This window comes from Opisthocomus hoazin, chromosome 19 (genome assembly GCF_030867145.1).
Source record: "Opisthocomus hoazin isolate bOpiHoa1 chromosome 19, bOpiHoa1.hap1, whole genome shotgun sequence".
Taxonomy (NCBI): Eukaryota; Metazoa; Chordata; class Aves; order Opisthocomiformes; family Opisthocomidae; genus Opisthocomus; species Opisthocomus hoazin.
This window is the reverse complement of record NC_134432.1, coordinates 14238267-14253236: the sequence shown is the minus strand read 5'-3', so window position 1 is coordinate 14253236 and position 14970 is coordinate 14238267. Positions and strand designations below refer to the sequence as shown.

General features: G+C 58.9%; 1 protein-coding gene across 1 annotated transcript in view; it reads right to left on the bottom strand.

Annotated features, from left to right (window-relative positions):
- The window catches only part of RXRA (retinoid X receptor alpha), a 125880-nt gene extending 114973 nt beyond the window's left edge, over positions 1-10907 (bottom strand). The window contains exon 1 of the mRNA XM_075439755.1: positions 10804-10907. Coding sequence (XP_075295870.1) covers positions 10804-10831 — 28 coding nt within the window. The 5' untranslated portion in view covers positions 10832-10907. The remainder of the gene's footprint in view (positions 1-10803) is intronic.
- Between the last annotated feature and the right edge of the window lie 4063 nt (positions 10908-14970).

Here is a 14970-nt window from a genome sequence, read left to right as displayed (position 1 = left end):
TCCAGTCCCTGACTCTCCACAGAGCCACCTCCGATGTCCGGTCCCTGACTCTCCCCAGAGCCACCTCCGATGTCCAGTCCCTGACTCTCCACAGAGCCACCTCCAATGTCCAGTCCCTGATTCTCCCCAGAGCCACCTCCGATATCCAGTCCCTGACTCTCCCCAGAGCCACCTCCGATGTCCGGTCCCTGACTCTCCCCAGAGCCACCTCCGATGTCCGGTCCCCGATGCCAGGCTCAGCGCAGCCGGCCGAACCCAGCCCAGCGAGGATGGCAGTGGAGAGATGGGCACTCAGGCTGCAGCGCAGCAGCACAGTCTCGAGCACGGCTCATCGCACCCTGTCCTTCCCCAGCTCTGCTCCCACTCCCTGCCGTCGGTCCCACGGCTGCGGTGCTCCCTCAGAGCCGCCCGGGCATCCTGCAAACACCCGCTGAGGCTTGGGGAGAGCACGCTGTCAAGCATAAAGTATTGACACCACGGCTGGCACGGCTTGCTCTCAAGGCGCCCATCCAGCAGACCACAATTTGCTTAGGGGTGCAGAAAGTTTCGGCTTTATCAGGTTTATCCTGACAGGAAGGGAGCCTGGGTGGCCCGCGTAGGTACAGGAAACCCCTTTCTACCGCGCACATCACCCCGCTTCCTCTGGATTTCTTTAACCTTTCACTCTCGGCCTGATTTATGCCTTCACACTGATTTTTGCGTGCGTGCACTTCCCCGCTCTCCACTCCGCTGCCGTGGCTCCGCACCAGCGAAAACGCCAGCAGGGCCTCGGCACCCGCCTGCCCAGAGCCAGAACCCCTGCAGGGAAGCCTCCTCCTCCTCCTCCTCCGTCCTCCAGAGCAGCCGGGTTTCTGCAGGCAGCGAGGAGGGGAACGCGTACATGTCCCGAGCTGGGCTTCGGGGCTGCGCAGCCAACACGCGGCTCCCAGCCACCCGCAGGATCCGCACCGGTCTGCGCGGGATGGGGAGGCAGCGGGCAAAGCACCGGAGCAGCTAATCTGGGACCCCAGGGAGACGTCCCAGTAAAGCAAAACCAGAGATGGAGGCTTTGCCGCAAAGGCGCGGGGCGGCGAGCCACAGCAAGACCAGCAGCACAGCGACGGACTCGATTTTCCTCGCAGAGAGGGAAAGGATCCACGAGCAGCTGAGTCCTGCGCCTGCCGAACAGGGGAGCGACGGACTGGGGATGCGGGGGGAGCCCAACCGCTGCCCCCCGCTCCCCGTCGCTGGGATGAGCCAGCGCGGCTGGGACGCAGCGGGCAGCATCCCGCCGCAGAAGGGCATCCCCAGCACCACGAGGACGTGGAGTGGTGCCAGCGATGCCTTCGGAGGCAGCAGGGTGGTGGGGACACAGCCTTAATGTCACCTAACGGGCCTCTCGGGCAGGAAGATTAGCAGCTTGTTCCCAGCCTGGCGCGGAATAGCAGGCATGGTGGTGACGGGGTGACGGCTGGACTTGACAATCTTAGAGGTCTTTTCCAACCCTAATGATTCTATGATTCTGTGACCCCAGCACAAGAGAAGCAAAACATCAGACCGTGTTGGGAATCGTATCCGCTTCCCAGGAGCAGACACGGGGAACGTGCCTCTGCTCCGGGGCCAGGTCTGAGCGGGGACAGCAGCACCGAGCCCCGGGGAAGCACCGGGGCAGGTGTTCAGGGAGGAATCGCAGTTAAGGTGTATTCTCCAGGCCCCCAGTTTAGGGCACTTTTAACTGGTGCAGCTGGATAAACGCAGAGGGTGGGAGCAGGAGGCCCTGGTGCCACCAGCCATCACCAGGGAGGAGGGATGCGGGGACACAGCCCGAGCACTGATCCCAGTTTTGCATCCCTGCTCTCATGTCCTAAAGCTCCACACAACCACCCGCACGGCCCCATCCTTACAGCTCCCACCATCCAGGGAGGAAAAAACGAGAAAACTCGAAGCGAGAGCAAGCCAGGACAGCATCTCTTCGTCCAGGCTGCAGGGGACGTGGCAGGTCACCCTGGGGAGCCACCCGCTCGCAGTGCTCCCCCAGCCCGCACGGCCACCGCAGCCAAAGGGAAATGAAGTCGCGAAGGTTATCGTTTCGGTGTCTGACTGAGCACAAAACTCCTGCTCTGAAAACAAGAAAAGGGAAAAGGGGGACGGGGAGAGGGGCAGGGGAGGAGAGGGGCAGCGAGGCACGGCAGCGAGGCACGGCACAACGGCTCCAGAAACACGGGAGAGGGGGTGCGGGGGCTCACGCCACGCTAACACACACCTCCATTTCAGAAGAGTTTCCTGGGAAAATAAATGCAAAGTCTGTTATAAAAGTTTATCTGCGTGTGCGAGAAAGAGCGAGCGCGCCTGACTACGGTATAGAGATGTCATTATGTTCATGCATCTGCCTTACCCAATTTTATTTAGTTGCTTTCTGCACCATTTCATGCTCATTCTGCTGCTGAGCTAGACAATTGCTTTATAACTCTAGGGTGCAATTTCACTGTCTGTGAGCCACATGCACATGCACGCACACGGGGTCTTCGCTGGGATGGAGCAGGGAGCTGCACCTCCCTCCCTCCCCACCCCACCTTTGGGAGCTTGCGTTGAAATGGGGTTTCTTAATAAATTAAAAAAAAAAAAGATAGAAAATTAAATTAAAATGCTAAGCCACCATCTCTAATGTATTATAATTGAAGGAGTGCATGGGGGGGAGCAGACTCGGAAAGCACCGGCTCCCCGTTAAGAATGAGGAGGATGAACTGGAGGGCAATTTGCTCTCTCACGCTAAGCGAACGCGGCGAGACGGAGCCCGGCAGGCTGGAGGGCAGAAGCGCTGTGAATCACGCCGGATTTTTATGATCAACTGAAAGTCACACTTGAACAAGTGCAAGTCAGAAGGGAGGGCTGGCCATGCAGGTGCAGAGCTCCGAGACAGCGGTTTTCAAGTTGCTGAAGCTGCCCGGTCCCTCGCAGGGTTCAGGTGCCCTCGTAGGGACCCTTGCTTTCACCCCACGTCCCTGGCCCCCCACTAAGCCTCCCCCCAGGCCACAGCAGCCTCATGTGTGTGGGTCTGGGCAGCCATAGGGTGCAGAGAGGTCCTCCAGAAGCAGTCCCAACGCTGATGTGAAGCGAGATGGGGCCATGCATCTTCCCACCATGGCACAGGCGAGCATCTCCAGCACGACCTGCCACCAACACGCCGTTATCTGCCGCTGGACGGGCCCTGCTCAGCAGCGTTAGAGCCCATAAAGTCACTCATCTTATAAAAATGGGGCAGCAAAAAGAGAGGTGGGGGCAGAAGGGGAGTCCAGCACAGTCTGGCAAGGATGACCCATGGGGAAAGGGGGTCTTTGGTTCTTTTTTTCCCCCTTCTGCAAGAGCCCCCACCCACACATGGGTCCCTGGGGAGAGGCTGCTGCTCCCCGGGGTGCAGGGCAGGGAAGCCACAGTGCTGGCAGACCTCTCTCACCCATCCCCTGCCCCCCCGGGGGCACCCAAAACAGCTTCCCCGGCTCCACACGATGCCCCCGGCTCCGCTCCTGCCTCTCCCTGACCCCGCTCCTCCCTACGCCCCTTCGTGCCTCTGCCATCGCTCACCGGCTCACCCGCTCGGAGCAAGCCTCCTCCGTCGCACCCCGTGCCAAGCCCGTCTCCCCGCCTCATCACCCCCGCAGCTCCGGGCGGATCTGGGCTGGATGCGCACCCCCTCTCCCGCCTTTCTCCTTCCGCTCTTGCTTCACCCCTGCCATTGCTTCACTTCGGCTCCGTAATGGGCACGTAGGAGACGCGCTGCCCACAACAAAATTGTCTCGTAGCAGCCCACAGAGTTCACAGAAAAAAAAAACCACACAAACACCAGAAAAAACTCTCCAGCACTTACTGGTCGGCCAAAAATGGAAAAACAATAATCAAATGTTTCTGCCTTCGCGCCCAGCCAGCTGAAACCAGAGGGGCATCCCTCCCTGCCCCGCTCCCGGCAGCCCCAGCACAAAGGATTCGCTCCGCGAGCTGAGGGGCTGTAAACCCAGCGCTGCCCCCAGCTCCCCCTCCCCTTATTTTTACTTCTTTTTAAAGACTGTAAAAGCTGAAGAAAGCCAAAACTCCACAGAAGAGGAGACCATGAAAAGTAACAGCCAGATGGGAATCCCATTACCATTTTATTGGTCACAAATACCAGTACTGCACCTTTTATCTCTTGGCTCGCAGCGATCTCGCATCCGATGCAATCCGGGGAAAGGGTTATGGCTCAGGCCAACCCAAACCCAAACACCCAACCAACCTCCACTCAAGGCTCACCATAACCAAGAGATTAACCCCTCCAAAAAAAACCCCAGGGTCTGAAATCAAGAGCGATGCCCAGAGCGAGAAGAACCATCTCCCACTAGGGCAGAAAGGGGATGCGAGCCCCGCTCCTGATGCTCAATAAAACAAACATTTACGGTGTTTCTTCCTTGCCCTCCGATTTGGGAGCACCTGGCTTACACACAAACCCCACCTACGAGGTTTTCTTTGCTCCCCGGCCCAAAAAGCAGCTCGGGGATTTTTTTGGCAAGGAGGAGCTGGGACCCTCGGCAGCCCACGGAGCCCTGCGGAGCGCAGAGCCCAGGCGGAGCTGGAAGCTGCTGTCCCAGCCGAGGTTTCACAACGCCCCACGCCCTCGCTCCGGGCCCCGTTCCCAGCTTCGCCGGTGCCCAGACGCGCCCGCGTGCCTCAGTTTCCCACCCCGTATCCGTCTAATCTGGGCAGACCCCGAGTTTCCAAGGCAGGATCCGTCCCCTCCTGATGCGCAGAGGCAGGGGCTGGCACAAACCCGGCTGCGAGCAGGATTACAGCCCCAAGGTGCAACCTTGAAACTTTTATTGTAGATCACAATAAAAGAGAAAAAAAAAAACCAACCCCAAACCAACAACCATTTTATGCTTACGAGTGGTCTGTTTGAACAGGATTATTTTTTAACTCCACGTTAAACAAAATTTCAAAGGAAGGGAGCTGCATTTTGGGCTTAATTTGAACCCTTTCTTCCCCTTCTTGCAAGGGAATTGTTCCCTGTTTATCTCAGAAAACACCCTCCATTTTGAAATGCTCCGTCTTCTCTAAATAAAAACTCAGGTTGTTTCCCTGACTTTGCTTTGCTTCTTCCAAGCAAAACGTCGTCAGAAAAGGCAAGTTCTCACAGCCAGCTTCCATCTCAACAATAGAGCATTTTCCCAGGCTAAATTGCTTCTGTCTGAAAATCTTCTAGCAGTTTGAGCTGGCTGGCATTTGTGGGGATCCTTCTGTAGGGTTTTTTAAATCCTTATTTGCAATATTATTTTGTCTGCTTTGCGCTGCCTTGATGTTGGAGAAGCCTTTGGAGAGGCGCAGCCGCTCCTCCCTCCTCCTCTGTCCTCCCTCCAGGCACGCGCTTTCCTTTGAGGAGGAGGAGAAGGGGAGAAAGAAAAGAAAAGACAAGCAAAGAGGAAAATGTCAGAAAGCTGCTTTTTGTGTGCGTGTCAAACGTTCAAAGTTATTCCAGAGTCTAGTCTTTAAATGTAATAGAATACAGCAACTCCTGACAAAATCAATTAAAATAAAGCCACCCAGGCTGCCTCCCCTGTTGCTCCGTAGCTGTCCTGGCTTTGCGAGCCCACCTGGGCCTTTTCGGAAGCAATTACAGAACTGCCGGGTCGGATCCTGCGCCAGCAGCGCGCTCGCTCTGCCGAGCGTCCCTTCGCACGCCGGCCGCAGGACCAGGGACCCAGCTCCTCGCCCGCGAAGGGAGGCGATGGTGGGGAGACGCGCTGGGGATCGGAGCCAGAGGATTAATTAGAGCCCAATTAGGTTACCGAGCTCCCAGGGAAGGTCCTTGCAATACCCAGCACTTCGCCGGCAGTGATCTGGGGTGTCCCCAGCTTCGGTCAGCCCCGGCAGAGAGGAGACCGGCTGGGGGGCAGGGACCCCCTCGGCGTCCCCGCTCCATTGCCACCACCCTGGGTTGAGCCCCTTGCCGAGGGCCACCGCCTCGTCCTGCCCCACCGCCTCCCGCAGCGGGGTCGTGGGATATTTATAGCAAGAACGATTCGGTGGTTTCGGTCAGCCGAGAGCCTCGGGAGAATCCCCCCCCCCCGCAAGGCCCCGGGGGGCTCGCAGGAATGAGCACCCTGTGCAAGAGGGCAGGAGCAAAGGACACCCCAAAGCCCCAGCCTCTGCCCCGCGACGCCCACAGCTCCGCCGTTTGTTTGTTTTCGTAACCATCCTGGGGGGAAAAAAAAATAAATAAATAAATCAAAAAATAAAACGTTCAGGCGGGTGGCAGGGCTCTGGCATATGGGAATCCACCCCTGCTCCCAGAAAACAATACTCCAACAAAAAGGTTTTTAACCCGTTTCTTAATAAATATTTATTTTCGCCTTCAAGATGTGGGTGGGACGAAGCCAGGGTGTATTTTCCAGTGAAATGTTTTGATTCCCCCCTTGATTTTTTTTTTTCCAACAGAAGCAAAATGCCAATAATAATATTTGCAATGAATAACTAAAATTCTGTGGCTTTCTCCCCCACTCACTTTTAAATAAATAAAATGCCCTAAATACAAGAAACACAAACGCTCTCTCCAACACAGCAGGATGACGTGGAGTAAACTCCGGGACCCTCAGAGGATTTATTTAACTGTCACAGCCCAGATTCTGAAATAAATAGGCAAAAATTCCTTCCCGGGTTGCTCTGTGTATGTCAACTGGGAGAGGTCGGGCCCTACACCACGCTCCAGCCAGAGGACATGGCTACACTTCATCTCCTGCTCCTACCAGGCCCCTCGCTGGTGTGGCCCCACGGAGCCGGCCAGCATCGTCCCGGCGTGGGGCAGGGGTCTCCTCCTGCCTCGCAGGGATGCTCACCACGCCGTGACACTTCCCGCGTCTTCCAGAGCTTCTCCTCCCTACGGATTTTCACATCAGCTGCAAATTTCTGAGGCTGGAAGAAGCAGAACTGAGGATGGTGCTGAGGTCTCAACCCGAACGCGGGCTCCCACCGAATCTGCCTCGCGTTTCGCACAGCACCCCGGCTCTTCCCGGCCACGTGCCCGACGGCAGGGCCAGGGGACGCGGGGTGAATCACAGAATGGTCGGGGTTGGAAGGGACCTCTGTGGGTCATCTAGTCCAACCCTAGAAGAAGTGAAGACGGCTCACGGACGCTCACGCTCCCACGCTCCCTTCCACCCGCAGCAGCCCCCACGCCCCGGGCTGCTCCCCACCGGCCGGACACGGGGAACGTTTCGCTGCGTTCCTCGGGAGCGTTCCCGCTCCGGTCTCGGCACGGCCAGGTCTCACCCCACATCCCGAGCCGCTGCAGCCGCCCCTGGCACGGCCGTGCGGGTGGGAGGACGGACTCGCAGAGGTTGCAACCCGGTGAACTGACCTCCGGGAGGGAAGCACCGGTCTCGGACACCCGTTAACTGCTTCTTCCCCCCACGAGGCCGAGCCTCGAGGGAGGGCTCCCCAAGCTCACCACCCCACTTCGGCTCCCCAGGAGCTACCACCTTCTTAGGGGAACGGACAAAGAAAACGAAGCAATGAAGGGACTGCAACGGCCAGAGCCTTGGGAAAATAGACCCACAGAGGTCCCTTCCAACCCCTACCACTCTGTGATTCTGTGAACAGGCTGCCTAGAGGGGCTGTGGAGTCTCCTTCTCTGGAGATATTCAAGACCCCCCTGGACGCGGTGCTGTGCAGCCTGCTCTGGGTGACCCTGCTTCGGCAGGGGGTTGGGATGGGTGACCCACAGAGGTCCCTGCCAACCCCAAACGTTCTGTGATTCTGTGAAAAAAGCAGCTCTGCCCGAAGAACCAAGCTCCTTGGTTTGCACATCAGTTCCCCTGCCCCGTGCAAAGCCTGACTGTGGCACACGCACCCCACCGGGCTGGAGATGCAGACCCCCCCCCACCTCACCAGCGTCTGACGACGTTTTCCTCAGTTTCCTCCTCTTGGAGGCTCGGCACAGCACAGTCCCCCCAAAAAGCACAAAACCAAGACATCCCTGATCACTTCAGACCTCGCAAAGGGAGATCTGCAGCCCCGGACAATAACTGAGACGGCATCGGCCGGAGCGTGCGGTGCTTCCAAGGCTCCCCTGGCAGGGCTGCACGCAGGCAGACACGGGCAGGTGAGGCAGCCCCCCGCGACCCGGCCGCGGGCTGTCCTGGGAGCGGGACAGCACACGGAGATGCGGGGTGACAGCGTCCGGCCCAGGAGATGCCCGGGAACGTGCCGTCCTCCCGAGGAGTCTCAGCCTGGCATCCGCCACAGCTCCCGAGACCAGCAGGAAAATGAGATACTGCTACTAAAAGTGCCCGGCGCTGGCCACGCTTCCACCCATGACATCAGTGGGGTTATCCGAGCCTAACCACGGGCAGCGCTTGGCCAGGAACCTCCACCGGGTTCCCCTCTTCAGGCCAAACTGAGCCGAGATAGTGACGGGGCCGTGCAGCAGCAGAGCCTGATTTTGGCCCCCAGTCGCTCCTGTTCTCCAGCTCAGGCCCACGCTGGCGCGCAGGGAAACAAACTCCACAAGCCTGGCTGGTTCTTCTCCCCCCCCCCCCCCCCCAGCTTGCAAATGCCAGCTGCCAACCATGGGATGGGGTTGGCGAAACACCCTGGCACTCTGCAAAGTTGGAACCTGGTGGGTTTTGGAGCATGCCACCTCCAAAAAGCACTGAGGCCCCACCAGCTCCGCTCTGGTTTCACTGGGAAGGTCTCGGCTCGTGCTCCTCGAGGCTCCCCTCGCCCCTACAAACTGCTCACACGCTCTCAGGCTCAACCTGCCTCCCGTGCTCCGAGCGGGACCAAGCTCTCCACCTCCAAAACCTGCAGAACCCACGGCCCTCACAACCAAAGCTGACTTTTCCAGTAATCAGTGACCAAAGGCCACCGGATAAAGTTTAGGAGTCGCTCCCGCAGCAGCACAACACGCAGCAGACACAAACCCAGACCATGCACCCTCAACCGCTCCTGCAGGCGGACGAATTTTCTCTGAAGCCAGCGACGCGAAGTCCTGACCCCCACCCAGCACCGCCATCCTGGGGCAGCCACCTCGGCTTCCCTCCGGATGCTCCCGGGGGGCTGCACAGCACCTTGCAAAGACCCTCTCCCCGCCATGCACACACACACGTTTACAAACCAGCAGATAAATCAGTTGTTTTTCATTTGCACCAGTGTGAAAAGCCTTGCCCGAGCCAGCAGCAAGGTGACACACGCTCCCCCTCTCCTCCCCCATCAAAGTCAACATGACTAATAAACACAACGTATTAATTAGTATCTACGGTGTAACAGGAGAGCCCAGGTCTGAAAGAAAACGCGAGTCTACACGCAGGGGCCTGATCCTGCCCGTATCGACGGAGGTTTGCCCCGTCACAGGAGCATCGAAGGAAGTCTCACAACAGCCACCCCCAAGATTAAGCCACTTCTGTGCGGCACGAGCCGGGCGCTCTCCGTGTCGGCGGGTGCGTTTGCCACCATCCCCGACGCCTGCATCTCACCCCCCAACCAGGTGCGGGGCTGACCCTGAAAGCAGGACCCGCTCCGGGGGGCACGCGGCGGTGAGATGCCTTCAGCCCCCGCAGCGACTCCGGGCAAGTCACCCCAGCAGCATTTCCCACCTCGCAGCCCAGTCAACGAGGGGCACTGTGAAAACCACGATTTGGGGGGGAAAGGAGATGCCAGCTGCAGACCGGCCAGCCCACCGGGCCAGGCGTTCCCTGCCCAAGCCCCCAGACCACGGCAGTCCTGGAAACCCTCCCTGCAGGCAGGGCTGGCTGGGGACCTGGTGACGGTGTTGATATTTATACCTCTCTTAGGTAGCGACAACTCAAACTGCAATTCTTAAAAACAATTTTTTTTGTTTTTAAGAAACAAGAAGAGAAACACAACCCACGAGCAGCGGCCAGCAGAGGCTGGGCGCAGATTTGAAGCCCGGGGATGCTCTCGTGTCCCCTCTGGGCGTGCTGGGAGCCCCCGCGCCGGGCGGAGGTGGCAGGATTTGTCCCTCTTCCCCCTGCCCGGACTCGGCGCCAGGCGACTTCGCTCCAACTTCTGTCCCCCCCACCCCGAGCACCCAGCCCGGCCACATCGCTGCTCCCCAAAGCCCGGCGGCATTCACCCCTACAAGCCAGGGCTTGACCCAGTCACCCCAACGGTGGCAAACTCCAGCTGGAAATAGGTTTTAAAATGTAACTAGCGAGAAGAAGAGGGGAAAGGAAAATAAGAATAATTTAAAAAGCCTACAACCCAGGCAGGAAGGTCCCAAGCGGGCCGGTCTCCGGGAGCCGCCGGCCAGGGACGATGCGGGCGCAGCACGGGGGTCCCCGCGGGCGCTTCGCACCCCCCACACACACACGGCGGGGGGACAGAGAAATGGGAGGAAAGGAAAAAATAATAATAAAGAAACCGAGAGGGAAAAGCCTAAGGGTTGGGGGGGGGGGTTGCGAGCTGCCCAGCCCTCCCGCGGAGCCGGCCCCGGGCGGGGAGGGGGGGCTGCCCCGTTGGAAAACACCGCTCGGCGCCCCCCGCCCGGAAAAAAACCAAAACAAACAAACACAAAACGGAGAAATGAAGAAGAAAAAACCAAACAAACAAATAAAAACTACTAAGCGAAGCAGGCCGGCCCGGCGCTGACACACACACACGCCCCCCCCCCCCCCTCCGCGGGGCTCCGGCCCTGCCCGGGGAAGGGGCGCACCGCACACCCCCCCCCCCTCAACCCCGGGCGCGGGCAGCTGCGGGGGGCGCGGGTCGGGCGCTGATTCGATTCGTTCGACCCCCTCACACCAACCCCCCCCCCCCCCAAGAGCCTCTCCCCGCAGCACTCACCCAGCGGCAGGAAGTGTTTGGTGTCCATCGCCGGTGCCTAACTCATGCCAGGGCGGGGGGGGGGGGGGGGCTCGCTGAGGGTCGGCGGCGAGGAGCCCGCACGGGGCGCGCGGAGGGGAGGAGAGCGAAATCAAAGCGGGGAGGGGGGGGGGAGGGAGGGGGAGAAAAAAAAAAAAGCCGGAGGGGCGGGGGAGGAGGCGGGGGAGGAGGCGGGAGGCGGCGGCCCCCCCGCACCGCGCGCGCAGCCGGGGCCGCGCGGAGTTGTTGCCGAACTCGCGGCGCTGGAACTCGGCCCGCTCGGGCGCGAGCGGCTCCGCGCGGGGCCCGCGCGAGGGAGGGGAGGGGACGGGAGGGGACGGGAGGGGAGGGGAGGGGGGGGGAGCGAGCGCCGCCCCCGCCCCGCAGCGCCCCGCAGCGCCCCGCAGCGCCGCCCCGCGCCCGCCCGCCCGCAGCGCCGGGGTCACCGCCGGGGGGGGGTCGAAAAAGAGAATAAATCCAAACCCGGGGTGCGGTGGCAGCCTCGGGGTGGGGGGGGGCTGAGCAGCACCTCTCCTCCGTCCCCAGCCCAGCGAGACCCGCGGCCCCCCGGGGTGGGCCACACGGCGGGCGGCCCGCGAAGTGCCATTTATTTCATTTATTTCATTTATTTCATTTATTTCATTTATTTCCTTTCCCGTTAAACCAGGCGCAAGGAAAAACTCTCTGGGTTCGTCTCCAGGCTCTCGCCTCCTCGGGTACCGACCCACCGGCTGCTTCCCAGCCCTGCTCCCCCCCCCACCTCCCCGGCGTGCCTCCGGCTTTAATAAATGATGCTCAGCCTCGTCAGAGCGCGTATTAGTGACCTGATGGACCAGAGCGGCTGTGCTATGCACCGAGCATATTAAACATCCCATCGACCCTCGCTGGCGACGGCCCCGCCGTGCGTCACGCTCCACGGCCGCGAAGGCGGAGATGGCACCGGGGGCAGCTGCTGGGGGTTTCTGCCGGCCCGGGTAGCTCCCAGCGCAGAGCCCAGCTCTCCCGCAGCGACCGGGGTTGGGGGAAGCCAGGGGGGTAGCCAGGAGAGCCAGGGCACCCGTCACCGTCCTGGTTTACAACGCGCACGCCGCTGCCAGCCGTCACCCCGGGTCCGGCCGTGGAGCGCTTCCCAGCCTCTTATCTGCCGTGATTTATTCTGTCGTTGGCAAAGCGTCTCGTGCCGTAGATATTAGCCACCTAGCACCTCCTCCTGTAAAAACGGAGCCTCTTATCTACCCTTCATTGCCATATCCCCGTCTGTACCCGCGGGCACTTATCGCTCTGCCTCGCAGGTATCGCTCCAGTGTCTGAAGCCACGCTGGAGAGGCCCTAACACCCAACCGCTCTTACAACGCTCGCCTGCTCTTGTGCCGGGGCACAGACCCTGCCTTTCCGTCTGGGCAGACCCACAAGCAGGCGGCCCAGCGAGGGGCACGCGGCTGGCAAACCCCCGGGATGCCGGTGCGGACCCGCTCGGGAGCCGCTGCCTCCGCCCCGGCACAGCGAGCGACGCGTCGCGATTCAGCGGCTTTAATTACACGAAGAAGAACGCCAAGAGGACCCATCTTGCGTCAGGCACGCGGCTGCAAACTGACGCTCACGCGGAGCTGCAGAATTTAAAGCGAAGTAAAACATCCTGGATTCTTTTTATCCTCTGCTCCTGTAATTTCAGCATGTCCGAACAGATTTTGGTGTGTGTCTGTAACCGGTAACTTCATTTGCTCCCGGGCTGGGACCTTAAATGCCAAGTTTCGTCTCCAAGTCAGTTTTTATGGCTGGGCTACATTACAAAGAGAGAAAAAGAGAAAAAAGGAGAAAAAAAAAAAAAAAAAGAGCAAAAAGGGAAAAAAGGAAATACGTAGGGATATGAAAGAAAGTTTGGGATTGTTAGAAAAAGGAGGTCCAAAGCCTCGAAGAGTTGGTCAGTGGGGCAAAAATTGTAGAACTTGTGGATATCTGCGTACAAACCTGACCTCAAAGAGGGAGAAATCAGTTTCTTTGAAGCATCCGCTACGGGAGAACACATCTGGGGGCAGCGCTCCTGCGTGCCTCGCCGGGGCCGATCTGGGGGCTCGCCTGCCCGGACCACACGGACGCCCTTTGAGTCATCGGTGCCGCAGCAGCCCAAGATGAGTGTGGGCCTTCACGGCCTTGAGCAAGCCCACGGCCGTCCGACAGCCTCCCAGCCGCTGCAAACGGCTGACCCCGCCACCGAGCGTGGGTGGGGGTCTGGCCCCACAGCTCAGGACCCCGAAGCACGCTGAGGTTGATGGCTGCAGCAGATATCAGGGTTGTTAGACCCGTGGCTGAAAACCCACCGTTGTAGACTCTAACACACGAAATTACCATAACTAGGACATTTCACGCTCCTCTCCCATCAAGCTGTTTAGAGCAAATTAAATTTCTCCCTAACCAGCCTGTAACAGTTCGTGTTAGATGTGGATCTAAATGTTAATTGCAGTGACAATAACAGGTCTGATCCTGCAGCCCTTATTTGGGTAAAACCTCCCACAGAAGCCAAAGGAATTTTGCCCCGGAGAAGACAGCTGGATGCAGTCCCACATTTCCAGTCTCTTGAAGATGCCAGAAGGTAACAAGGATATTTCTGTGATGTTACAAACCTTCTCTTTCCCTTTTCTCCCCCACCTGCCCCCCCTCAATTCTTTAATGCACTATTAGTTTAATAAGCTCTACCAGGCTGCCTAATGCTGTCCTCAACTTCAGCTTTGCACTTCCCAGGACTTAAATCATCATGGGGGGTGGGGGGGCGAATGTTAAGATAATTTTTGCAGGTCATTGGCTTGTACAGCTGCCTGATGTGGGGATGCTCGAAGGTCCTACACCGTCAGGGAGAGCTGTCTGGTGAAACTCCGAGAGCCTCTGGTTCTCTCTGCCCTTGGGGAATGCAAACACCCTTTAGCCTGGGATCCTGAGGAAGGCAGGCTGATGGGATGGGATGGTTTGGGGTCTGCCTGTTCTCATTTGAACAGCTTTCGATCCCGCCACTCAATTCTGGCCAAATTTGACAGAGAGAGGTATACTGTGTTCATTCACAGGTCCCTGTCAGGCAGACAAAGGCTTCTCCCTCCATCCCCACGCTCCCGCTCTGTTGCCTCCACGTGTGCTCAAGACATTTGGGGCAAAGGGGCCTAGGCGCGTGTGGGCATCAGCAGGAGGTAGGCACCGAGTTGCTTGGAGGGGCTGAGATCCAAGACTAAATTCAGAACCAGGCACCTGGGCCCTTTTGTTTTTTCTAAGGGATTCCAGCTTATCTTGTCTGTAACCCAGAATTATCTGATGGGACAAAAGCAAAACCTGCTGTGCTTCTTCTGCTGTTTCATGCCCTCCTGCACAGTTAGAAAAAAAACATCTATTTCCCTCCCTGGCTGCATTTTATTACAGATTAAAGAATAAACACGATGTCTGAGCGAGAAAGAACAGGAGAAGCTCATGGGCCACGTCTGGACTCCATCTCCCCCAGCACAGCCTGGGGCAAGGCTGCGATGGGTGGCCAGAGCTACCGTGGTGTAGGGCCAAGGGTGGCTGCAGCCGCTGGCCTGGGGCTCGTGGCCACAGAGTCCGTCGCCGAGAAGGCTCTGTGCGACTCGGGCAGTCTGGTTGCATATGTGAGCTGAAAACCAAACACAGACGGAGAAAGACACCTTCCACTCATGCACACTTTCCCAGGCTTGGCCTCAACCGCAGCGACCCATTCCCCCCAAAGTCACTGCAGGTTCCAGGACCTCGAACGCCTTGGATGCCGTAGGACCAGGACCCGTGTTACCTGTCCCTCCAGGAGACCTGCAGGCTGCTGAAATGTCCGTGCACTGTGGGACTTGCTGCCTGGGTTATCTGGACTGCGGGTCTTCAGGACAGGACCTACCTCTTGTTCTCAGGGAGGAGAAGAGCTCACATGCTGCTTTTCTTCCCGGTATCAGTCAGGATCCCTCGCAGCTAAGAGACATGGCAGGATGTTGGGGGACAGGTCAGAGGCCACGGCGTCACACAGGGACCCTGCAGTCTGAAAGTGGGGGTAGTCCCCAAGCACATGCCCGGTCAGCAGACTCTTGCTGGGACCTCTCAGCATCTGTCACACACAGAAGAACCATCCCTGCAAGCCCAAACCGCTGCGGAGGGTGGGTCCCCGCT